Source organism: Centroberyx gerrardi, chromosome 4 (assembly GCF_048128805.1).
Source record: "Centroberyx gerrardi isolate f3 chromosome 4, fCenGer3.hap1.cur.20231027, whole genome shotgun sequence".
NCBI classification, from domain to species: domain Eukaryota; kingdom Metazoa; phylum Chordata; class Actinopteri; order Beryciformes; family Berycidae; genus Centroberyx; species Centroberyx gerrardi.
In genome coordinates, this window is record NC_136000.1 from 26,869,859 (window position 1) to 26,894,367 (window position 24,509).

Consider the following 24,509-nt stretch of genomic DNA (forward strand, 5'->3'; position numbering starts at 1 on the left):
AAATCTCACACATTTAGAAGAGCTCAAAGCCGACCTCAAAATTGTATTCCACTGAGAAGCAGTCAAGGATATATTAAGGTCATGCTCCCAAGCCAGCTGGACAGAAGAATATGCATTAGGGGCAGCCCTAAACATTAAGCTATAAATATTTGAGACCACACCTCTTGACAAGGTTGCCTTCTTAAAAAGCTGATCCCACTCCGAGCATGAGGTAGGCACAGCTCCCTCTTTACATTTCCTATTTATAACAGACGATAGTTGTGCATATGTTAAAAAAGGCCAAACTGATTTTTAAGTTGTTGAAATGGTAAGATTTTTATCGCTAAAGATCTGTCCGACTGTTGTAATGCCAAGCCTCTGCCAAGTTTTGTTACTTAAAGTGCATCCTCCAGCTGAAAGGATGGGGTTACACCAGATGGGACATGATGGAAGAGAAAGCCCCTCGATGCTAAATCTCCTGTGCAGCTGCTTCACAAAAGAGCATGAAAACCTAATAATAGTGTTATCCAATAGAGGTGGTGGTCTTGGACAGTACCACAATGATGCAGAGGATATTTTATTATTTCCAGATATGATACTCTTCTCCAGCCATTCCCAGCTGCCTACCAGAGAGTTGGGCTTGTAGGCCCAAGTCAATGGATACTTTGCATTGTATGAAAGATAATACTGAAATACATCTGGGACTCCTAGACCACCCATGGATCTGGGTATAATTAATTTCTTGTAAGCAATTCTGGGCTTTTTGTTCCAAAGGAATCGAATAAAAAGGGATTTGATGTCTCTGAACCAGTTTTGAGGAAATTTAAGAGGAATAGATGCAATGTGTAAGTCTTGGTAGAACATTCATTTTCAATATTTCTGCTCTACCCCATAGAGACAGTGGTAAGGCTATTCATCTGTTGATGTCATCCTTGATGGACTGGAGGATGCCAGGGCCATTAAGGCTGAAGATTTTAGTAATAGGAGATATGATGTTGATTCCCAAATACTTCATTCCATTTGTTTTCCAAATAAAAGGGGTGCCCATTAGATCAGATTTAAATGAGTGAGAGTTAAGTGGCATTGCCTCACTCTTGTTCCAATTGATCTTGTATCCAGAAAAACTGCCAAATAAATTAACTAAATTAAGAACTGCGGGTATAGAGGATGCTGGCTTGCTTAAGGTGAGCAAAATATCATCAGCATACATATTCAATTTAAAATTGTGTCCATGGAAGTTCACACCATGTATCACCACATGTGTCACCACTAGAGCGGATTGCACATGCTAATGGTTCGAGGGCGACGATGAAGAGTAGGGGGCTGACCGGACAACCCTGCCTAACGCCTCGTTGTATAGAGAAGGGTTTTGAGAGTAATCCATTAGTTCTAACAGAGGAAAATGGGGCACTATAAAGAGCTTTTACCCAGCTAATGAACTTGGGACCAAAACCAAATTTTTTAAACGTATAAAATAAATAGGGCCATTCTATCTGGTCAAAGGCTTTTTCAGCATCTAATGATGCTACAATGACTGGAGACTTACTGGAACTAGCTTCTAGCATAATCTGGAAAACCCTCCGCATATTATTCGAGGACAGACGACCTGGGATGAAACCTACTTGGTCTAGATGCACTATAGATGGGACTACCTTCTCCAAACGGAGTGCCAGGATCTTAGCCAGGATCTTATAATCACAATTTAACAAACTTAAAGGAGGGTGGTTACCCATCAGAACTGGATCTTTACCTGGTTTTGGCAACAAAGAGATAATGGCCCTGCACATAGAGGGAGGCATGGATTCAGATTCCAATATTTCATTAAATAACAACAGTAAATATGGAGAAAGCTGCTCTTTAAAACACTTGTAGAATTCGATTCCCAGGCCGTCGTCCCCTGGAGTTTTTCCCGAAGCCATCTCCATGATTGCAATCTCAATCTCAGCCCGTGTAACAGGGGCATCAAGCACATCCCTATCAACCCAACTGACTCTAGGAAGGCTAAAGCCTTCAAAGAAACTGTCCAATTCAGCTTCATTTGCATTATTTACTGTACCATAGAGTTTGGAGTAATAATTTTTAAAAGATTGATTAATTATAGCTGCATCACATTGTAACATACCATTCTCGTCTCTAATTGCTGGAATTGTCTGTCTATTTTCTATTTGCTTTAATCTATGAGCTAGCATCCTCCCTGCCTTGTCTCCAGTTTCAAAATACAATCTACGCAAACGGAAAAGAGCAAATGCTGTCTCCTCATGTATGAGCCTCTGCAAGTCTGCCCTAGTGGTGAGGAGTGAGTTCCTCAGATCTAAGTTGGATGGATCCAGCATGTGCTGCTCCTCTAATCTCTTGAGTTTAATGTTTAAATCGGATTTTACCTCACCACACTTTCTTTTCTCCGCTGAGGAGAAGCTGATAAACCAGCCCCTGCAGGTAGCCTTAAAGGCCTCCCAGACTGTAGCCACACATAATACAGAATTTAAATTTCGTTCTCTGCTCATGGTGACTGTGAAAGCAGCCAGGAGAACTTTCTGGAGTTAAAGGGATATTTTATGGTTCACAGCTGATAACATGACTGTAGAATAAAGACCATTTGGGTATAAAATATTAATGTAATCATTAATTAATTAAATTAATTAATTGTCTGTGGAGCAGCTTCAGATTTTACATGTTAATGACATCCCAGCTTCAAGCCATAGTTCTTTATTGTCTGGCTTCTGGAGAGAGTTGTTAATGTTCGCAAATATTAACTTGACTGTCCTAGACCTTATAAGAATAACACAAACTCTGAAATTCAATGGTTTCTACTTAGGATCAATCTTTAAAGGCTGCCACCAAATTTATCAAAACATGAAAAGTCTTGGAAAGTGCTAAAAGTCATCTTTATTAGCGATTAAAAGGGACAGTTTGTTAATAATCCTCAACAAAGCCAGCAGTCTCTACAGCAGGCTATGCAGTGGAGCAGGATTTGTTTTTGATTTGAATTTGGAGGGGATAGGGGAGCGGGGCTTGTATCAGTCTTGTCGGGGCAAGACTGATACAAGCCGCTGCAGGACGGTCTCTCTGTCCAGCAGTGTGTCACACTGGTTCAGCTCCTCCTTCTTCACCTGGGGAAAAAGACAGATGAAATGAAAATGTTACAGGGAGGCATTTTGTCTCAGGGGGCATGTTGGTGGTCTAACCCACTGCTTTCGATACGTAACTCACTGGGAAAAGGTTGGATTCATGGCCTATCGAGCCGGAGAACTCCAAAATTGGTCCAAATAAAAGCATCAAGTAGATCACAGAGATACTGCTATGAACTCATTTCACAATGACGATGGAAACATTCAACACATAACAGCATCTTTAAGGGCTACTTTGCCATAGTCTGCCCACTGGTTCACCTGGAAGGCCAGGCTCAGGCTCCAGTCCAGAGCATCTGAGTCTAAAGCTGGGTCGATGCACATCAGGGCAGCACGAAGGTCTGACACCGACACCTCCCTGTCAAACATAGACAGCATACAAAATATCTTCTTTAGGAGGAGCACTGTAGTGTGTGTGCAAATATGTTATGTACCTATCTACAGTATGTAAGTGTGTATAAGTGCAACTTTGGGGTGTGTGTGCATTGCATGGCGCTATGGTAGAGGTACTGTAGTGGAGGGCCAGTGTGTTCGATTCCTGCCCATTGCCTCCATCCGGTGGCAATAGGGAGAACTACAGGTAAACCAGCTGGAGAGGCCAGACAAGCAGAAAGGTACAGAGGCTCTAAAGTGAACCAGGCTTCTGTTTATTTCTTGCCCTGTATGAACTTTGCACTGATTTTTCACAATAAAAGTCCTTGGCCATTGTGTGCGTACATGTGTGTAAGTGTGTGTCTGTGTGTGTGTGCCTACCCTTTGTCCCCCAACTGCACTCTGAGCTGGCTGATGTACAACTGTCTATCTTCCAGTGACTGTCTCATCACCAGACTCAGGAACTCTCCATTCTTACCATTTGCACCCTACAGAATACAAAATAAAATCACATGCCATACTGAGACCCGATTCAGTGGACAATGTAATGCTTTGTGTGACCTTATGACTGGGCGCTTAAAATATCCGGTTCTCCAAACACTTTTTTGCTAGCGAAGACCTGCCTTCTATTAATGGTCACATCAGGCTAACAAAACACACATAGGTTACAATCAAGGAAACATATCACTGGGTTCCTGCACATAAATAGATATCATGTAGGTAGTAAACGGGCAACTAGAAGAGAGAGAACTGTGCTTTGCTTCCAGATAATGTTTGGCCATTGTGTAATCAGCCCTAGTGCCATAATCCAGGTGAGCATCTGTACAGAAGCCCATGTTAAAATACTGATGTACTAACCCACCAGTGGTGACCATAAAGGATGTTGGGATACATCAGGCTCATAATAACAGGACCATCAGAAATAGAGTGGAGGCTGCATAGGGTTTTTATGAAGTTCGTGAAGAGCATAAACGACTGAGGGAACAGGATATTAGATTACATTACATTACATTGAAGGAGGTAGCAGGATATTAGATTAGATTGGATTAAGAGCATGGTGTAGCATGCTGGCAAGTTCTGATTTAATTGTGTTAACCGGACCACATAGTAGATGTCGGTAGGAGCTAGAATGTCCAAGGTGTTGGACAGTCTCAGAGTTACGACAGCAATGCTCTAATATCAAAAGTGAGTTTTGCTGGCATTCTTCTCATGCTCGCCTTTTTTTCAGGGGTGAGATTTTTGCATTATGGATTTTCAAATGTAGATCTTTTTCAGGATGAAAGTAGACAGTGTTGAGAACATCCCAGCGGTTGGGGTTAAGTAAGACACATCTGTTTTACCTCCATCATCAGAGGCATCAATTGTTGTATGGCTTATTACACCATCTATTAAGGCAAGGGAGGGAAACGTTTTAAATGGAGGCGGTGTTCTTGTGGCGACCAGCAGCAGGTGTTTTAGTGTATTATTGTACTTGTGGTGTACTATGTAATGTGTAATGTGTTTTTTTAACCTTGTCTGTGACCGAAACTTCCCTTTGCGGGAAAATAAAGATTATTTGATGCAGCTGTCGCATTTGAGAGCTCTAGGTAATGGAGAGAAATAATCCCTTACTACGCAGCAATTTCTGTGCTCCAGTTATGGCTTCTTGGAAAGCTTCAGGACTGGAATTTGTCTTCTCTGATCTCTACAGTATGGCCATTTCTCCTTCTGCTCTCTGTTCTTTTTGTTCTGTTCCCAAAGCATTGTCCCTTTTTCTCTCCATCTCGGCTGCGTTCAGCGGTCACCGGCATTTGAGTTCGTGCCAGTGTCTGCTGCCTCTCCCTTTTTGACTTGTCCATAATCAGAAGTCAGGATCATTTGTTCCGATGGATGGGATTTCATTTAAACATCCATCACAGAAGTCACAATTTCTCCATACTGCTGCACCTTTACTCAAAAACCATTAAGCACTAATACAGAACAAATGTATTGTGATGACATTCATTCATCTTAATTGCCCTCATTCAGTGAAAGCAATTCACTGCATAAATGTCGCAGATGGGAGCTGTGAATCAGACTGAGTGAATTATAGAGTATATAGACAGTATCTACCAGGCTGTAGAGTCTCTGGTAGGCGATGGTGTCGTTGCTGCTGTCCAGCTCGCTCTCAGCCGAGGCCACCAGCGCATCTATGGCCTGGTCTGACTTGAGTGGGAGCGCTGTCCTCAGGGCCGCCCTGAACACCCACACACACACGCATAGACACACATACACACAGACTTTAGCAACTGTGTTTATCAGCGAGTGGGTGAGAGAAAAGCAGAAACAGACAGAGGATGACAGTGTGTGTGGGTGTTTCTGTATCTCTGCATGTCACCTAAACTCCTGGACAGTGAGCGTGCCGCTCTCCGAGGCATCGGAGTGGATCAGCACTTTCAGCAGGTTGGACTGAAGCTGGTTTTGCCGGTGATGCACACTCTCATCCATCTGGGGATAAGACATTTTCATTTTTAGTATGTTAGCTTTCCTCACCAAACCACTTTTTAGGTATACCTGGCTAGCGTTGGATATCACCCCTCTTTTGCCTCCAGAGCAGCCTGAATCCCTCAAGACATGGGTTCAGCAAGGTGCTGAATTCCATCCACAGGGATCTTGTTAACCTGATAGTGTAATGCAATCCCTGCAGATTTTTCGGCGGCACATTCATGCTGCGAACATCCAGTTCCACCTCATTTGGAGACTGGACTAAAGTCACTGTCATGTTTCTGGATGCATCTCTAGCCTGCTGGAAATATCTATCTGAAAAAGACTGTGGATATGAAATGATGCACCTGATCTCACTCTGCTTCAATGAGTTGTGTGTTCTGAGATGCTCTTCTGCACACCACTGTTGTACTGAGCTGGTATTTGCATACTTGTGTCCCCACTGCTAGCTTGAATGAGTCTTGTCATTTTCGTCTGGCCTCCCTCATCAACGCAGGATATTTTTTTTATTCCTCACACCATTCTCATAGTGGCAAAATCCCAGGAGGCCAGCACATCTGGCACCAATGGTGATTCATTCATTCAAAGTGGATCACGTGTTTTAAATCACGGGTCTTGGCCATCCTAACATTTAGTCAAACAGTAACTGAATTGCTTGACCCTGTCTGCATGCTTTATACTTAATGTTATATTTTCTTGACTCATTGTTTGCGTAAATGGTGAAGTATACCTAATAAAGTTGCCAATAATAATTAAAATCCAAAAAAATCAGCCTTTCTTAGGCGTGTCATACATTTTGGAGCATTGTGCAACTGAATTGTGAAAGATGATGGTGAACTACTGCTGTACAGTAGAGCACAGATACTGTAAAGACAGGAGGGTGCTGTTTATCTGGTACAGCCCCGGTTTAAACATAGTGGGTCAGGTACTCAAGTTTTTGTTTGTTTGTTTGTTAGTTATTTATTGTTATGCACAAATTGCAGAAGAAGTGAACCATCTGAAATACTTGGCATTTAAAAGTACATTGTTAAACTACTGTAGGTTAAATATACAATTACAAGAGATGAAAACACTGATTGAGGTAAAGTTGGGTAGCAGCAAAATTATTTGGCAGGTTCTTGTTGTTTATCAAGATAATTCAGATTTTGTATGAATGGTGGCTGAGGCATCCCCAAAACACTGAAGGCTAGTAAGGGTTAATGTTGCTAAATTATCATACACAGTATTTTTTTTGTTGTTGTTATTGAAAAGGTGGCTTCCCGGAGCAAAAGACCTGAAAGCCCTTGACATTTTGGTACAATATCTACCTGCTCAGTGATGGAGCGGTCTGACTCAGCGTGCATGCTGCCTCTCTTATGCAGCTCCAGCAGAGTGTCATGTTCACTCCTCAGCTGGTCAAAGTCACCCTGCAGCCTCTCCAACTGAACCACACACAAGAAACACACAGAAAGCACGACAGAGGCACCACATAGTGAAGACAGTGCAGACAGTAAACAATACAAGTCATGAAGAGGCGAACATATGTACTGTATGTATATGCGTGCGTGTGTTCTACCTGCAGCAGGGTCTGTTGGTGCGTGTGTTCCAGGGTCTCCCAGTTGCGTCGAGGCACCACGTCCCAGTACTCCGCCTGAATCCTGTTGAGCTCCACCTGGGCTTTGGTCAGGTCTTCTCTGCACACTCTCAGAGCTAGCCGCAGCATCACTGGGTCCTTATCCTCCCCTTCTATATCGGGACAAAGTGCCAGAGAGAACATAATACCTACATTTACATTTTTACACATTTGGTTAACGCTCTTATCCAGGGTGACTTACAGCCAGGATTATGTATAATCCCTTTCCCTGACTTTTTTTACCCATTATATCACTGACTTTGGAGGAATATGACTGACTGTATATATAAATATGTAGACCATGATGCAATCTCCTGCCGTGGCTCACCTGTGTTTTCATGTGCAGGCTCCTCCTCCTTCACAGAGCAGCTTGTTAGGTCGTTGAGCTTGGCGATCAGCGTCTCGTGGGCATCACTCTGCTCTTGGTACAGCAGATACTGGTCGGCCAGTTCGGACTGCAGATGGGCCACCTGGAGTGGAATGGAAAATAGGGCAGGTGGGTGGGACAGGAAGACGGCGAAAGAAGAGGAGAAATGGCTGGGAAAGGAGGGTAGAGTAGGGTAGAGATACCAGACTTGTCTGTGTCGTCCACCTCCAATATGATGGATATTGTTGGTGAAAATATCTCCAAAATGTCAACTTCTCAGGAACTAAGAAAAACAGCCTTGTTTTCATGGATTTTCCAGTTTATTAATAGGGTTTTCATAAGCCCAAGGGTTGTAGAAATTTCTCAACTCATAGAGGAACATGTAATCCAGTCACATACCAGTGTCTGCATGACTGTTTCTTTCTCCCTCATGGCTTCCACGTCCTTCTGCAGTTGCTGCTTCTCTCTTTCCAGGGCCTGCTCCTCTTCCCAGCGAGCCCGAATCCTCCTGTCACATTCCTCTGTCACCAGCCTCAGATGGCACCGCAGCGGCTCCAGATCCCGGATCTGAAGCTGCTGATACACTAAACAGATATACATTGCATCATAAATACTCTGTTTTTGTAGCGATGTTAACATTGTTTGCATGTAGTTTGTATGTTTGTGATGATGTTTACTCAGCATCATAACTGGTCACGCTCCAGGGCCACAGCAGCTAATGATAACTTCACCTTATCCAGTGCCACTTTGGGGTAATACCTAACTTCATTAACTGTCCATAAATTCTGCTCCAACTTCATAAATGATCTATGGCATTTGCTTGAGGCTCTGGGTGTTTATTCCCACACATTCACTGACATTACTGTAAATTAATTCTGTTGCCACTGCCTACTTGTTTCCATGGCACTGCCTTCATTAGCCTCTTAACCCCAACTCTCTCTGTCTCAAAAAAAAAATGGGCTGAATACCTTAAATAGACACAACAGGCACAGCAGTAAACAATGTACACACCTCCTTGCTATGCACCTCTCTTGAAGCAATGCATCCCAATTCTCCAAAATGTTACACAGTGGTCTGCTATTTCTGCTCTGCCTTAATGGAGCCATAAATGCAGTTTTTTCCTTTATATATATATATAGCTGATTCTCCATTAAAGTTTTTTTTTGTCCTTTTTTTTTTAGCTCACTTTGTTTTGTTCCTTTAACTTTAGAAATCAACAATGAAAAGTGCTATAGATTTATTGTAATTACTACTATAGAGTCATAAACATCAGGACAGCTTACTGGAAAGCTACAGACCTAAAGTGTTTTCATATTCCTTTTTGATGGCACAGAGGAGGGGCTGGTAGGTTTTGAACTCCTCAATGAAACGACCAAAGACATCTCGATAGACCTGTGCACAAAGCAGAAGGCAGGCGATTACTCAGACAAAATGATGAGTGTGTGTGTATGTGTGTGCACTATACATGGATGTGTATTATATGTGCAAGTGGACCACATAACACCTGCAGTTTGAGCTCCTGAAGTTCTGGTTCATGGGGGTTGATAGTCTGCAGCTCTCTGTTCACATAGCTCTCCAGCTGCCTCAGAAAGCGGGGCTTCCTCCCCGGGCCTGCATACAGGTAATCACTTCCCGTCCAGCACACCTGGCAAGATAGGGTTAATCATTCACAACACACACAGATGGAACAAAGCTTTCATAGTGACTTTTGTTGAATTAAGATGGGAGAGGTATTGCCTCACAAAGCCTGTGAGCCCAACTCCAAACTATAATGTTGCAAGCACATTGCATATGTCTCTAACTGGAAAAAACTGAAGAAACTTAGCTTCTGAGCTAGCTATTCTGACACATCATCTATAGCATCCAAAATAAGTGAGTGATTATTCATTCAGTTAGATATAAGCTTAAGAATACAGGAAAATACAGGAATACAGGACAAAATTAACGGTTTTGTTTACCATTTTCGCAGATGGTTTGACAGAAACAGCAACAGTATTTTCTCCCTCTTGCCCTCCTGCTGACATCTGGCCAATGTAACTCTGTGGGCTAAAAATTGAAAGAATTAGCGTTAGGTAACCTAATTTAACGTTTCAGTTTTACGAGTTCAGGTTACAGTCAACTTTCCACTGTAAACCGGAGCAGTTGTCTTTCACTTGCCTTTGCTTTTTCGACGGTAATAACGGCGGGAATTTGATATCTTTGTGTGGCGACATCTCAAATATTTACAGGCTAATAATTTAATGAGCTTTTCTTATGTTTTGCTTCTTCGGTTTGGCCCGGTTCCGTATCACAGCATGTTTATGGCCAGTCACAGCTGTGATATGGTTTCCATGGTAACGACGACGGGGACGCAATAAGACCCCCCATAGTAGGCCACGGCGCGCCTAACTAGTTTTCAAGTTGTGTAAGCGGAGAACTATTTTGGTCTTTCTACGTGAATTAAAAACATTACATCAAATAAAAAAAAAAGATCGAGAGAATATCTAGGGATGCCGTATTTGTGAACTTTTGCAGCTTTTTCCACATTGTGTGAATTAGCCCTTACCAAAAATAGGCCTATAATATAGTAACCCTATACTGTACTATAGTATAGTAAACTCTATAACAAAATTTTAAAAAAGGATACTATATAAATTAGTATCACAGCAAAATTCAGCAAAGTCCCCATAATACAGAAGCAAAGGGATATTATAGTGATAGTATGGAAGTTAAGAAAAACACCATTAAGTACGTTGTTGTTACTACAAAGTCAACACTGAGTATCACACACTATAAAACTCTGTATGAAGTCATACCATAAGAGATTAAAAAATAAAAAATAAAAAGTAGCCTACCATGTACGACCAGATCACCATAAACTCAGTACTACAGACACACTATTGATAATATAAATGTTGCATTGATTTTTCGTTTAGTTTTGTTGAAAAGCAAACAGTAATTTGTCTAATTACTCCATGAACTTTGGTTTAGCTAATGGAGTTCAGACAAATATTTTAAGCTATATATATAATTTTATATTTAGGCTACTAATAGCATTTTTTTCCTTCCTCTCTGATTCAGTGCTTTTCTCTGTGGCGCAGGCCAGTGTATGTACAAGTCGGTGTACTATATGGAATAAAACGTAAAATGAATGTAACAAAAATTACAATGAATAAAAAAAAACACCCCAAAGTGTCTATGAATTAAACAGCCTGAAAGAACTACATTTCCTAGCTACCTTTTGCAGTGGAAACCCTAAACCCGAGCAGGCGGAGTGGCGTTCTGTAGTCCTTTCCAGAGACAGTAATGAGGCAACAGTCCGCAGCTTGACTACAGTACCCACACGGCACTGTCCCAGCCTACAGTACACAGCACTGCTGCTTATCCGGGGATGTCATACCACTGCTATTTTCTCCTCTCAGTCCCTCTCACTCTCTCCCTACAGCTCCAACGGACTGACACACAGCTTTGGATAGAGAGGAACAAACAATAAAATAAAAACAGAAGACATCTCCCGAGCGAAAAATGGCAGAGCTCGGAGCGGGAAGCCTGCTGTTAGGGGATCCTGCTTTTAATTACCAGGAGCACGAACTAAACGAGCGGCTGAAACGGCTCTACCCGGCCGTGAACGAGGAAGAGACCCCTTTACCCCGATCCTGGAGCCCCAAGGATAAATACAGCTATATTGGGCTGTCACAGAACAACCTGCGGGTCCATTACAAAGGTTAGCGTGCTGGCTCAGCCTTGACGTGTCTTAACAAGTATAGTTATAACGGCATCGGGCCCAAAGGGTCTCAGCTCAAATCTGTCACTGTGCTGCGGAGGGGGGGGGGGGGGTCACACACACACACTGTACGCGATTATGTATGTATGTGTGCAATCTCCAGTCCTGGTAAATCTAGTCTGAGCTGCTTCTCCCGTCATGTAACCTTGCTTTGTTTCACAATTGAGAAAGAGGAATGCCCAAATGGGTGACACTGAACTCGCTAACCCTGACAGCCTGTCTTACAGCCTCACTGAAATTAACCTTCAACAACACGGCCTTCCTTTGTTTGTTTGTTTATTGTTTTATAACGTTATTTGTGGGCAGTAAACTATCCGTGATATCTTATACTGATAACATGCCACGTTCTCTATAGTTTACAGTGGAAGGTAGCAGTGGCAGCAATAACGACGCATAGCCACTGGCTGCCAGCAAGCTAACTAATGATATCCAACAAATAGGAGCTAGCTAACAGCAAGCTATCTCCCAAGCAAATACAGTAGCCTGCTAGCTAACGAGCTAGCTAACCTAGCTTTCCTTGTGCCTTTTGTTATTGTTTTGACAACAGTATGCGAAGTTACAAAATGTGGTTTCACACGGGTCTAACTTGTTATTATCCTCTAACACGAAACCAGTATGTCGCACAACTGAATGTAATGCTAGAAATGTTTAATTATTGGTGGAAGCAAGCACCAAAACAGAATAAAAATGGCATTGTGTTATGTTTTCTCGCGTGATTTCAGTGGCAGCGTTCTAGAAGTCTATTCCAGAATTTGTAAATCATTTTTTCCAGCCTGGAAGCAGCCGGTCCAACTCCATCTAGATCTGTAACGTTATGTACCCAGAGCACAACAACAGGCTCCATGTCTAACCTCCAGCAGCTCAGCCAGCTCGTTTTCAACAGCTGCTGCAACGGAGGAGGCCTCTGCGCTTTACATTAGGCCAAATGCATTGATCTTGCAATAAATCTGACGTTTCGGCAAACATTGGCACGTTGACAATAAACAGCAACTTGTTCATCAGACGGTGAAATCAATCACTAACTCGGATGGCGAGAAAAACATGTCAGTACGGGCTACCAGGCCTGTCACTGGATTAATTTATCTAGCCAGCTCCTAAATCAAAACAAGGTGACATCTGTGTAACGTCCTGCTCTCAGTGTTTTGCGTGTTCTGTGCTTTTTCGTCAGGCGACATGTTTGGGCAGCCATGAGTAGCCCTCCAGTAGCAGACAAGCTAGTCCTGCATGTGTGTGAATGAGTCATGTTGGATCCTCTCTCTCAAGCCAGACCAGTAAAAATCCTCATAGAAATCCTGCAAGGCCAATCTGGGCCCTGTTGGCTGTTGTTAATACCACTGGAACATGCAGAGTATGAGGACGCAGGTTGTGTAACCATCTGAAGGCCTTATTTGGCTCATATTCAGTGGTGGTCCTGCTGGTTGTGAATGGCAGGCCTAACCTATATTTATTTCAATGTAGACTCACAGCCATAGATAGCCTGCAGATTGTTATTTAATACATAATTGATCAGCTCCCAGTTGATGTGAACAGTGGTCTAATTTAATATTAACCTACATTTCGTTTTTTTTTAGTGGCTGCAGCTATTCAAAGGATGCATGGTTATTTGTGGATGCAGTTGTGCTCCATTTGGATTTCTGCTAATGACATGACAAAATAGAGTTGTGGCTAAGGCTGTTTCCCCTTCTTTTCCATTTAATCAATGTTAACTAGGCTCTTGCATTCTATTCGTAATTATTTATGCACCTGTCACTGTTGTTGTGCATTGGCACAAAATGATGAATAGCCCTACGTCTGAGGATAATAAGACATAGCATATGCTATTTGTAATGAGAGTTAACCTTGGTGTCCATTCGGAGCTATGTAGGATATTGAGCCTTTACTTCTATGAAATGTGCCTGGATTAAATGACACTGCATAATTGCACAGTGATGACATATAAATAGGCCTATTCTTGGGTGTGTAGGATAATTTTTCTCCTCTTGGTTGTTCTCGCTCCTGTTCTGTTCCCTCACCCTGGTGGTTTGGATGCTATTTTGACCAGTGTGCCAATTTTCTCTGTTCAAGGCCACAGTGTCTACCTAGTCCTGTTGTGCACTGACGCAGATAAATGAACTCACTCTTTATAGATGGATATGTAAACAAACCTTGAAATGCATAGAAACAAGCATATCAACTTACTGCCTATTAATATAACCACTGGCTGATGTTATTTTTTGATTAGGCCCAAGCTACATCGCTGTGGCCTGTCAAGGTTTTCTCTTCTGTTTTCTGATGCAGAGATTAATTTACTGCAGTCTGAACAGGCTTTAAGGATGGATAAGTGGATAGATAGACAAATAGATGCAGTGGATAATTAGACAGAAAGGGCTACATATATAGAGAAAAACGGTAGCCCATTTACCAAATGTAGCATACCCCTTGTCTTGTTTGTGCTGCTGTAAAGTGTGAGTTAACATTGCTGACAAAAATACAGTGGCCGGCATCCAATGTTGTATCTTGTGATTGAGGCTAACATTTAGATTTGTCCTCCAGAATTACTTGGTTGTCAAACATAATAGCCCATAAAGGATAACCATTAATAAAAACAAATAAATAGCTTTACGACCGCTTTATGCCAGAGAAACAAGAAGCTGTCTGTACACATTAATCAGCAATTTTGTGTAAAAAGGCTGGCCAAGTAAGAACTCATTCTTATTTACATTTCTATGTTGTCTTTGACATAAAGAACTCATAATCAAAAGCAATTGTAGCCTATATTAAGTAGGCAAATGCATCCTATTTGTTAAATTGTTAAATGCTGATTATTATTATTATTTTTTTGAATGGACATGAAAATGACTGAATAGGTCTGTAGCCTACTTACAGGCTTACAGGCTTGACTTACTGAATTCATATATTGTATATATACTTGTTATAAGACTAATGCAGCATGCCCAAATAACCTTAGTTAACCTAGTTGGGGTTTTGAGTAATATAAGGGCTAGGTAGTGTCATATTACAACTAGCCTATCAACTTAGTGCCTATTAATACACCTAGTGAGAAATGTTACTGTCAGGTCTACGCCTAGGCTTGATGTTAGCCTTCCTTTACAAGCTGATTGATTTATAAGTGATTGAATTACCTTATCCACCGCAAAGAAGTGGAGGTGAATGAGTATTAAAGGGGCATTAAAGGAAAAATCCACCCTAGGATACTCTGTTAGGTATCATAAACTTGTGATGTTCACTGCATTTCAAAAGTTATTTTATGATGAAAGGTTGTAATTTACTTTTTAGTCATAGCTACTTTCTCTCAACCTGCCTCGTCTACTTCTACTTCAGGTAGTGATTTCCTAATTTTCCCAGAATGCCTTTTGACAACCCCCAGAGAACATGCCTGGACTTGTTTTCAATCAAAGGTGGGTGTATGGGCATAGGAATATACTGTAGCTCGCTAGCCAACTAGTCCATGAACATTGCGGTGTGTCTGTGATCGCAGCTGCGGCCCTTACTCAAAACACAACATTCATGGCCGCATTGCATTCTGGTCTATTGAGGCTACTGTTGGTGCAGACATTGGTCTCTCTGCCTCTTCTACAGTGGATCTCTCCCTGTATGATTGTTGAGTGTCTGTACAAAATGGAGAGTCTAGAAAGAAGCTCTTGCTCTGTGTTGGGTGGGGGAGTTTTTCTTCCAAAACAGAGTACACGCCAGAAAGTGAGTTTTGAAAGCCAGAAATCTCAGCACCTGGTGAAGTAATCATTGAGTCACTGGTATTAATCAACAACCCTATCAACTCCCCCAGATATACTGTATTATGGTCATTGTTTGCTATACTACTACTTAATTAAGGTTCTCAGAGGTGAGCGTTCCATTTTTCTAGTTAAAGGGTTAAGTGTGGGGATGTGACCTTTGCCCTGACCTGTGCTGAACTAGGCCAGTTGTCTGTATAAGGGGGTGCACTGTGTACATGCTGCAGTATAGCATAGCCTGGCTCAGTGCTGCCAAACAGATCAGTTGGCAAAAGCGTGTTGAGTAGAGCTGCAGACAGTTCCATTTTGGTTGTTGATTATTTGTTAGTTGTTGTAACCCAATACTTACATGTTTTTGTATAATAGCCTGTGGGGGGGGGGGGGAATGCTGTTTGCATTCTAAGTGTTGAGCGTACATCTGCACACGCGGATAGGCGATATGTAGCCTTGCCTTTCTGCTCACTTCATTTCACTTAAAGGCAAACTCCAGAGAGTGTCTTGTGTTTCTTCGACCAATCACAATCCAGGGTGGTGTTCAAAACAAGAGGTTGTCATCTTGTGTATGTCGGCTACAGTTTGATTGCCTGCGAGATGTGAGAACTAAGGTATAGGTTTCAGAAAGAGATGAGGTAAAAAAAAAAAAAAAAGTATCTGATTTGAATGTTTTTCAACTTCAGAGCTATAGAAATTGCTATCACAAAAACATCAGCTGAGTTGGATTCAGCGATATACCATGTATTTTTAGTTAGTGCGTGAACCAACAATGTGCGACTGTGTTTGTGTTGTAGATGTCCATGTTCACTCATCAGTTGTACTGTGTTGTGTGTGTGTGTGTGTGTGTGTGTGTGTGTGTGTGTGTTTGGAGGAGGGGGGTGGGGGGGCATAATGCAGTGTAGTCTCCTTTGTTTGCTGGTGAAACAGTGATGTCGCAGTGTTCGCCACCGCTGATCTCTGCCGCCTCCAGCATCTCTTCTTCAAGCAGTTGTAGTGTTTTGTATCTTCTCTGGAACCTCTTCTTCAGCACTTCCGTACTTCCTCAGGCATCTTCTTTGTTGGTGCCCTGGTTGTGTCCTGTAATTCCTCCGGGATCTCTCTCTTCTTCACTGGTGTCACGGCGTTTATGTCTTCTCTGCTGCTGCTTTGGCCCTTGGTGCTGATATTGACCTGATAGATTTTGCACTTTAGTGGTCAAGGATAGAAAACGGGGTGGGATTGCTGATTTGCTAGTCAGCAATTCGGGGTTCATCATGGTGTGAGACAAGAACAGGATATTGACATTTGACCCTTGACCTCTGGAGGATAGGGTCGATGTCAAACAACTGCCACAAGCCTAAACGTATGACACCGCATTGGCAATGCCGTTTTTCAGCGGACTGTTTCTCAATATGTCGATTGAATTACATGACAACATTTCTGTTGCTTCTGTTGCAGCTTGTGGTCCTGGTGTGATTGGCATGTAACCCCCTGCCTGTTGTTGGTATCCCATAAGATTGTCTGGACCCCAGGGAAAACTTTGGAATTGTAATGAACTACATGTACATTTATCCTTAACAAGGCATTACTAATCACAAAAGTGTAGTTATTATGTTGTTACACAACATTTGGCCCTTGTCTGTATGAAACAACTATCAAAACTCACCCTCTCATAAGGATACACTCTGGAGTGTGTGTGTTCACATGCATAAATGTGTGTGTGTGTGTGTGTGTGTGTGTGTGTGCGCGCTTGAATGCGTCATGCATGAGTGTGGCTGTCATGAGAACTGTGTGCTGTGTGTCAGGTATTCATATCAGGACGTGTGTGTGTGTAGACTCTAAACAGACTCTACAGTATGTGTGTATTAACAGGATCTTGGTTGGGTGTGTATGTTGGACCCTGAAGGCTCTTGTGTGCTTGAGTTCACGTGTGTGTGTGTGTGTGTGTGTGTGTGTGTGTGTGTGTGGTAGCCATTTCTCCTATCTATCCATGCAGTTGCAGAGAGACCTGTTGGCCTACTGAGGACTGGTTTCACAAAGAGGAGCAGCTAAAAATAGACTGCATGAATGTTACTGTAACCATCAGACTGGAAGATCTCACACAAACATACACACACACACACACACACAGAGGCAATATTAGTGGTGATAATGAATGAGCATGTAATAGCGAACCAAGGGACCAGAGCGGATTTGTCCAGTCAGAATGAGCAAAGCTGGGTGTTATCACACATCATGGGTACTGCTGTAGTTACTGTACTTATTCATCAGGTTGTTTCACTGCCATTTGTCCTGCTTGCTCGGTCAGTATATTACAATCACAGTCAGAAACACTTAATTTGCCATGCACAATAAATACAGAGGAATTTGCCTCAGTGACACTGGTGCACAAGCTTGTTCTACTGTTGCACTCATTGTAAGTCGCTCTGGATGAAAAGCTAAATGCCTAAAATGTAAATGTCAACAACTTATGGGACTCATAGAGCATGGTATACCACTCAAATACAATGAAAAGAGACAATATAAGACTAACAACAGACAGTAAGGTTTTTCAGTATCAGTGCAATCCAGTGTCATTGGGGTTGGAATGCCAAAGAGCTCCTGATTTTATCGTAATACTGATGAAACGATAATATTTAGATTCTTGAAGTTCATGCCAAATCTTTAGCATTTAAATTCAATATCACTGCATTATAATAAGTATAAGTGATGCTGCATTTTTTCTTCAGTTAAACAACAGTAAAAATGGAAAATAATTTCCCATCGTGTGATACAATATCAAAGTTGAATATACTATCAGACTTTCTAGCACTCTTTCAATGACCTTTTTTTTCATTTTCAGTAACATTATCTGATAGAACATGTTAATGAGGTTTCACATTCAAAGATGTAGAACAGAATGAGTGTCTAGTTGGGCAGCTCATGAACCAGAACAACCATCACAACCAGTACAAATGCTACACAAAATGTAAAATGCATCCAAGTTAAGTGTGTTGCAGGTAAAGATATACCAATACACCAAAGGTCATATTTGCTTATTTAGTATTATCAGTGTCACTGAGTAGGTTGGCCAGCTAGTACACTTGATCAGTATTATTAGCCTGGTTAATGGCTAGAGCCTCCATGCTCTCTCTCACTCACTCACACACACACTCAAACACACACACACACGCACACACACACTCTCACACACACACACACACACACACACACACACACAGCAACGGCCTCAAGGTGTCTGCTGACAGCCAGCTGCTTCGTTTAGGGTTACAGCCTATCTACATGCATGCTCACACACACACACACACACACACACACACACACATATGCACCAACACAACTCACTAGGCTAGTTGTGTATCAAGACAGGCCAACTCATAGCATGAGTCAATGCTGTGATTGCATATCTCACAAAACGATGCACATGCATACCATAAAAACCAGATAGCAGTTATACCACACACTTAACTCCTAACTGTCTCTCTCTCTCTCTCTCTCTTACTCTCACTCTCACTCTCTCACACACACACACACACACACACACATAAGCAGCAATATGAATATAAAATGATGGACAGTAGTGACTGCTCTGCTTGAATCTGATTGGTCCAGACACAGTCCATGAGCCCCATGACCCTGTTGTTTACATCTTTACACACATATACATACACACACACACACACACACACACACACACACACACACACAAAAAAAAGACGTGTGGATGTTATGTTATCCAATCCAGTTCATGCCTTCCTTATCTAACCTACTTGTGTGTTTTTGTCTGACAATGCCATTTATATTCATATTATGGAAAAGTCAGCTGATATGAAACGTATTGATTACTGGGAGAAAGTCAGTCCTTATGTGTTAAACATTTTGCTCGATCTCTATCACGCGCCTGAGCAATTAATGGATTTCACTGTAAGCCCCAGTGCATCAAGTCAAATTCCTGGTAGATAGGCTATAGGCTGAATGTATGGGACTAATAATCAATTCTGATTTCTGGGTTGATAAGATGTCAGAGAAAATAAAGCATTACAAAGAACTTCCTAATTGACCTCCTCGGGCAAATGCAGATGAAAAAAATAATAGCTGATAAAAGTGGATCAGTAAAGTCACGTCTCTGGCATAGCGCTGTCACACGGCTGACAAGTGACCCAGCCAGCTATGTGCTTTGGCTCTTGCAGAGGTCAGTCAAACTCTGGTCAGTCTGTCTCAGGAGCTGGCCGGCGCTGTTATGATACCCCTGCCTTTCATGCTGGATCAGATGAATCAAACCTAGAACTCACCAGTCCGGTATCTGATGCCAATCTCAGCCTAGGGAATCTGTGGGAAAGCGAAGTGGACACCAAGCTTGGATCATTTAGCTTTCCCTCAGGCTAAATCAACTTAGGGCACATAAAAAAATCAGAAATAAAAAGACAACTTTTTTCCATAAAAATGACCTTGTAATAAAACAATGAGGACAGAGTTGAGTGGCTGCTTTAGGAATGCAGTTGATACTCTGTCAGCTTTAAATTTTGACATTTTCCGCTGCTTGAATCGAGGATGAGTTGGCCTGCGTTCATTTCACAGAGAATAGGCAGTTTAAAATGCTGCATTGCTGTCAGACCCATTCACACTATCATTTGGAAGACACTAAAATGCCAGTTTGTGCTGTTTCACACAAAAGCCATTGCTAGAAGTCTGTTATCCTAAGAAACCCATGACGATACGTAGACAGTTGAGTGCAGAAATGTCGGATTTTTGCGAACACCTTTGTCTCTGCTGGTCGGAGAATCAACAGCAGTCACCGGCCAAACTCCTTTGGCTGTAGCTGCTAAGTTTGTCTACTCTACCAGCTTTGGCCAGTAACCAGCAATCACATGGAGGTACTATTGAATTCTAAAAATCTATGCGGCTGGTTAAATAGTGGAAGTGGTGAGTGGCATGCTCACAAGTTGCTTTATTGCTCGTCCCTAAACGGTCGGTCTAACTCTTTCCAGCGGAACACAAAGTCACCACAAACTCAGCTTCACAATGCATTTTCCAGCTGTGTGAAAGAGGCAGAAGACTTTACTACTTCCCTGATATGTCATGCTGTTGTTCCCGCTGTGTCCTTATACACCTTGTGTTCCTCCACTTGCAGGCCATGGTAAGAACCACAAGGACGCGGCATCAGTGCGCGCCACACACCCAATCCCCGCTGCCTGTGGGATCTACTACTTTGAGGTCAAGATTGTCAGCAAAGGGCGAGATGGGTAAGCGGATACTCTATGACTATGAGTTGTAGTACTTGTGCAGGGTCCAACGTTAACTCCTTTTCTAGCCCGGTCGGGCCAGTAGGTCAGAATTCAATTTGCACTGTCCCTGAACAAAATTAAACTGTGTTTTGATTCAAATTAATCATGTCAATAATTACGTCAGTGTTTCCTACTACTACAAGATTTTAACATCTCTATTCTGTGAAGTCTAAGCTTCATAACCAGGCCCATGGGCCAGTGCACAGCATTGGCTGTTTTCTGAGAATATGATCAGAAAAAAGACCAATAAAGAGAACAAAGTTGAATTTTTTTCCCCATTCACATGCTAATAATTTTTGGGGCAGTTGCAAACAAAATGTGCACACCTACAGTCCTGCCATGAGTTGGTATAACCATAACAGTGACTGAGAAAGTAACTGACCCGACTTGACTTTTTCCTAGCCCCAGTGGGACATCCTTATTGTTGGACCCTCTGTTACTCGTGATATTAAAGGAAAAATCCACCTTTGGATACTCTTACACTGTTATATGTCATCAGTTTGTGATGCCCAGGAGTTATTTTGTGATGAAGTGTGTTCATTTATTGATAAGAACATTTTTTCAATTACTTCTGAATAATAAGTTCATACAGTCATCCAGCATTTGACAAACTGTAAATGATGTGAAACATCAAAACACACAATTAGACCAGGACAAAATATAAACCAAAGTTTTACCACTAAGTTGCCATCAATACAAACCAATTAATAAAAATGAGTAATTTTACTTCTAGCTGCTCAACTAGAAATTAAACAACATTATTCCTTGACCTGAAGTTCAGTTGAACTCAATTCTGGGTGACATTTGAAGAGCTACAAACTTGCCAAGGGCAATCGGACAGTTTATTCTGCTGAATTGCACATTTTCAGAATTACTTAAGTAAACAACTATCATGCATTTCAAGCTTTGCTTTCACTTATAGGCTATTTTCAAAAGAACTGCCCTTGAGCTAAGGCAAGGTTTTCTTTACAAAGAGAAGCATTTCTGCTTTCTCACATGTGAGCCTATTTCTGTTTTCATCAACCACACTGGATGCAGCTTAGAAGAGACATTCACTTCCAACACCAGTGCAAGGAGCTGACAAGAACTTGCGTGCAGCTCGGGCCAGGCCAGGAAAACGGGACATGTTGCTCTTCCAACGCTGCAGTGGACTCTCGTGTCTGGAGATGAGGGGCTCACTCAGATATCCATTACCCACACACCTATATGGATACTGACAGGTCTAAAACTGTACGTTCGCCATGCGTCAGGGCATTATAACATTACTAAAAACATCTAGAAAAGGAGTAAAATTGTGGAACTGACAGCACCATTACAAATACATGAATTTTGCATGTATTTAGAATATTTATTTTAATACAGGCATGCCTCTAACACCTGACGTCCTGTCAGGCTGGTTAGGCCTGCCTGCAGGTTCCATGGTCGCCTTTTCCACCAGAATTTCATCCAACATCTCTAGAAGTGAATGTGCTTTCCCGTCATTTTCTGTGCACATCTTCTTTTCTTGTGGCTCCGTGTTGTTGGTGTCAAATGTCACTGTGGTGGCCACTTGCTTCTGCAGCATTTCCCTTGCCTCTTGTTTAGAGTCCGTGTCAAAATAGCGATCTTTACATCTTTGGTCCAAGATCGTTGCTAATTAAAACAGAGACTCTGAGAAAGAGCCTCCGAATCTGCTCTGAGTGCTCTCAGTTGTCTTGACGCCACAATCTGTATCGGCTGCCTTGCTCAGCAAATGTTTCAGTGCCACAAAAGAGGGAATCGCATCAGCAGTGGTGGCCGTGAATGAACTTACGTCCCTCATCAGCTGTTTGAATGGAGATAGCAGTGTGATCATGTTCTCATCGAGGCGCCACTGGTCCAGAGAGAAGCAGCAAGCACGTACTCTGCCCCGTATGCCCCAAGCGCTCGTTTCTGTTCAACCAGGCTTTTCATCTTACAGAATGTACTATTCCATCGTGTTAGGACGTCTTGTTGAAGCTTTTTTGTCATCATGCCGAACTCTTTCTGTATCTTGTGGTGTGCATTGTCTCGAAGCACAATGTCTTTCTTTACCCATGTTCTATTGGGCAAACTCTTTGGGCAAAGTCTCGCACTTGCAACACGGCTCCGTTTATTTCTAAGTTTTGGTCGATCCATTGAGCAGTAAGACTCAACATACTCGTCTGGCTAACGTTGGAACTCCATGTCATTGGTAAAACTTATGTTGGTCACATTACTATCCAAGAGCTTGCAGATATGTGCGGCTAAAGCGGGAAGGGAAACGTTGGAAAAATACCTTCGGCTAGGGAAGATGTAGCTGGGTCCAGTGTGCTCAATAAGCCTACGGAATTCTCTGTCTTCCACTTTAGGAAAGGGTTGGTCATCAAGTGCAATCACCTCCATAACTTTATCTGTGATAGCCTTGGCTTTTGCACTGTTTGCACTTGCCAGACTTCTTCACAGTTGAAGAAATCACAGTTGAGTGATTGCTGTATAGGGCTACCACTTACGCTAGGCACCTCCTCTCTTCTGTAGTTTTCAACTTTGTATTGCCTGATATTCCTCAAACACCAGGGGATGGCGGATCTTCAAATGACCGATTTAAATTCGTAGAGTTGAAGAATTTCACCCTACATCCTCCTCGCATTACCTTTTCATCTGTTGAGATCTGTTGAGACTGAGATTCTTGTGTCATTTTTCGTGAAAAATGTCCATCCCTACATTTACTTTTTTGGTGTACCCACTTTCGCTCAACCTGCCTCAACTACTTCAGTTTGTTAAGCGTTAAGGTGAATTTTGACTTTAAGTTTTAGTGAAAATGTATTTTGTTGACAAATTATAACACCTATAATATACCAGCACCAGTGCAACAATTGGTGCTTGTCGACAGCTAGCTTCACAATAGTACTGCTGTTACCATACTATTGCTTGAAATGAAATGTCAGTGAAAACTCAGTCCAGTGTCCAGTGCGAGATTTATAAACAGTCAGTGCTAACCCACTGCTTGCCCCCAGCATAAATCCAGTTCAGGCATTGTATGCTCCAAGATGGCAGCCAGAGTGGTGACATCATACTAGTCTGGCACACCATCACTCTAGGGGTATGAAGGCTCATCCTGAATTAGTATTTCACTTTGCCTTACTATTCAGTTTGAAGCTGTGATCCCTGGAGTAGCTCACAATAATATCAAACTACTAGTTCAAACTGAATTATTCAAACTGAGTTCAGCAGTGATGGGATTCCTTTACTAACCAATCAGAGAATCTTAGAAGTTGAACATTCATGAACAGTTCTGATTTACCCATATGGATTTGCCCAGCTGTTTCTGGAAGGATCTGAATGACTATTTCCCAGACTGCTGCATTCCCAGACTGCTGCATTGCCTACAAATGCCATGATATTCTCAGCTCACTGAAGCTAACATAGAAAAACTGCCACAGTGCAAACCTCCACCATTAGTCTACAGGGGACAGAGCAGGTAAACTGAAGGTCAGAGAAGCGAGCTTGGGACCATAAGTTCACCACTTCAGTTCCCAAAGCAGCGAGGATAAGCTGTGTGGGGAGAGTTCACGAGTAGCTCCTCCTTTTCACATTGTGTCCTAGAGCAAGCCACATGAAGGACCAGTAAGTACCTTTAGTAACAAACGAGCATAATACATCTGCAGGGATTGATAGGGTTATTGATTAGTACCAATGACTCGGCAATTACTTTTCCAGGTGCTGAGATTTCTGGCTTTCAAAACTCACTTTTTGGCCCGTACTCTGCTTCGGAACATCCCCCCACCCTCCAAGCCCACAATAAACATCTCAGATTACTTAATGCCCCGTTAGCTCTCACCAGTTCCAGCTGAGCGGCG

The 24,509-nt window shown here is 42.2% G+C and overlaps 2 protein-coding genes across 2 annotated transcripts in view; one reads left to right on the forward strand and one right to left on the reverse strand.

Moving 5' to 3' along the window:
* Positions 1–2,996: 2,996 nt before the first annotated feature.
* Positions 2,997–9,945, reverse strand: tsnaxip1 (translin-associated factor X interacting protein 1). Its single transcript, XM_078283283.1, has 12 exons — positions 9,880–9,945; positions 9,426–9,566; positions 9,220–9,313; positions 8,321–8,505; positions 7,883–8,024; positions 7,498–7,667; positions 7,250–7,363; positions 5,836–5,945; positions 5,571–5,694; positions 3,861–3,967; positions 3,369–3,465; positions 2,997–3,089 (listed from the first exon to the last, which is right to left on the reverse strand). Exons 1-12 carry the CDS (start codon positions 9,943–9,945, stop codon positions 2,997–2,999), a joined length of 1,443 nt encoding a protein of 480 aa, XP_078139409.1.
* A 1,371-nt stretch (positions 9,946–11,316) lies between these two features.
* ranbp10 (RAN binding protein 10) overlaps positions 11,317–24,509 on the forward strand; it is a 30,266-nt gene continuing 17,073 nt past the window's right edge. Inside the window, exons 1-2 of the mRNA XM_071921605.2 lie at positions 11,317–11,624; positions 20,520–20,631. Coding sequence (XP_071777706.2) covers positions 11,426–11,624; positions 20,520–20,631 — 311 coding nt within the window. The 5' untranslated portion in view covers positions 11,317–11,425. The remainder of the gene's footprint in view (positions 11,625–20,519; positions 20,632–24,509) is intronic.

Bases quoted from the DNA above. Each gene is read 5' to 3' on its own strand.
- tsnaxip1 (XM_078283283.1), bottom strand. From the start codon at position 9,945: ATGTCAGCAGGAGGGCAAGAGGGAGAAAATACTGTTGCTGTTTCTGTC. The intron at 8,506-9,219 runs GTCTGTAGCTTT...ATATCTGTTTAG, and splicing joins GGAATATGAAAACACTTTAG to TGTATCAGCAGCTTCAGATC. The intron at 3,090-3,368 runs GTGAACCAGTGG...CTTTTTCCCCAG, and splicing joins GCCTGAGCCTGGCCTTCCAG to GTGAAGAAGGAGGAGCTGAA.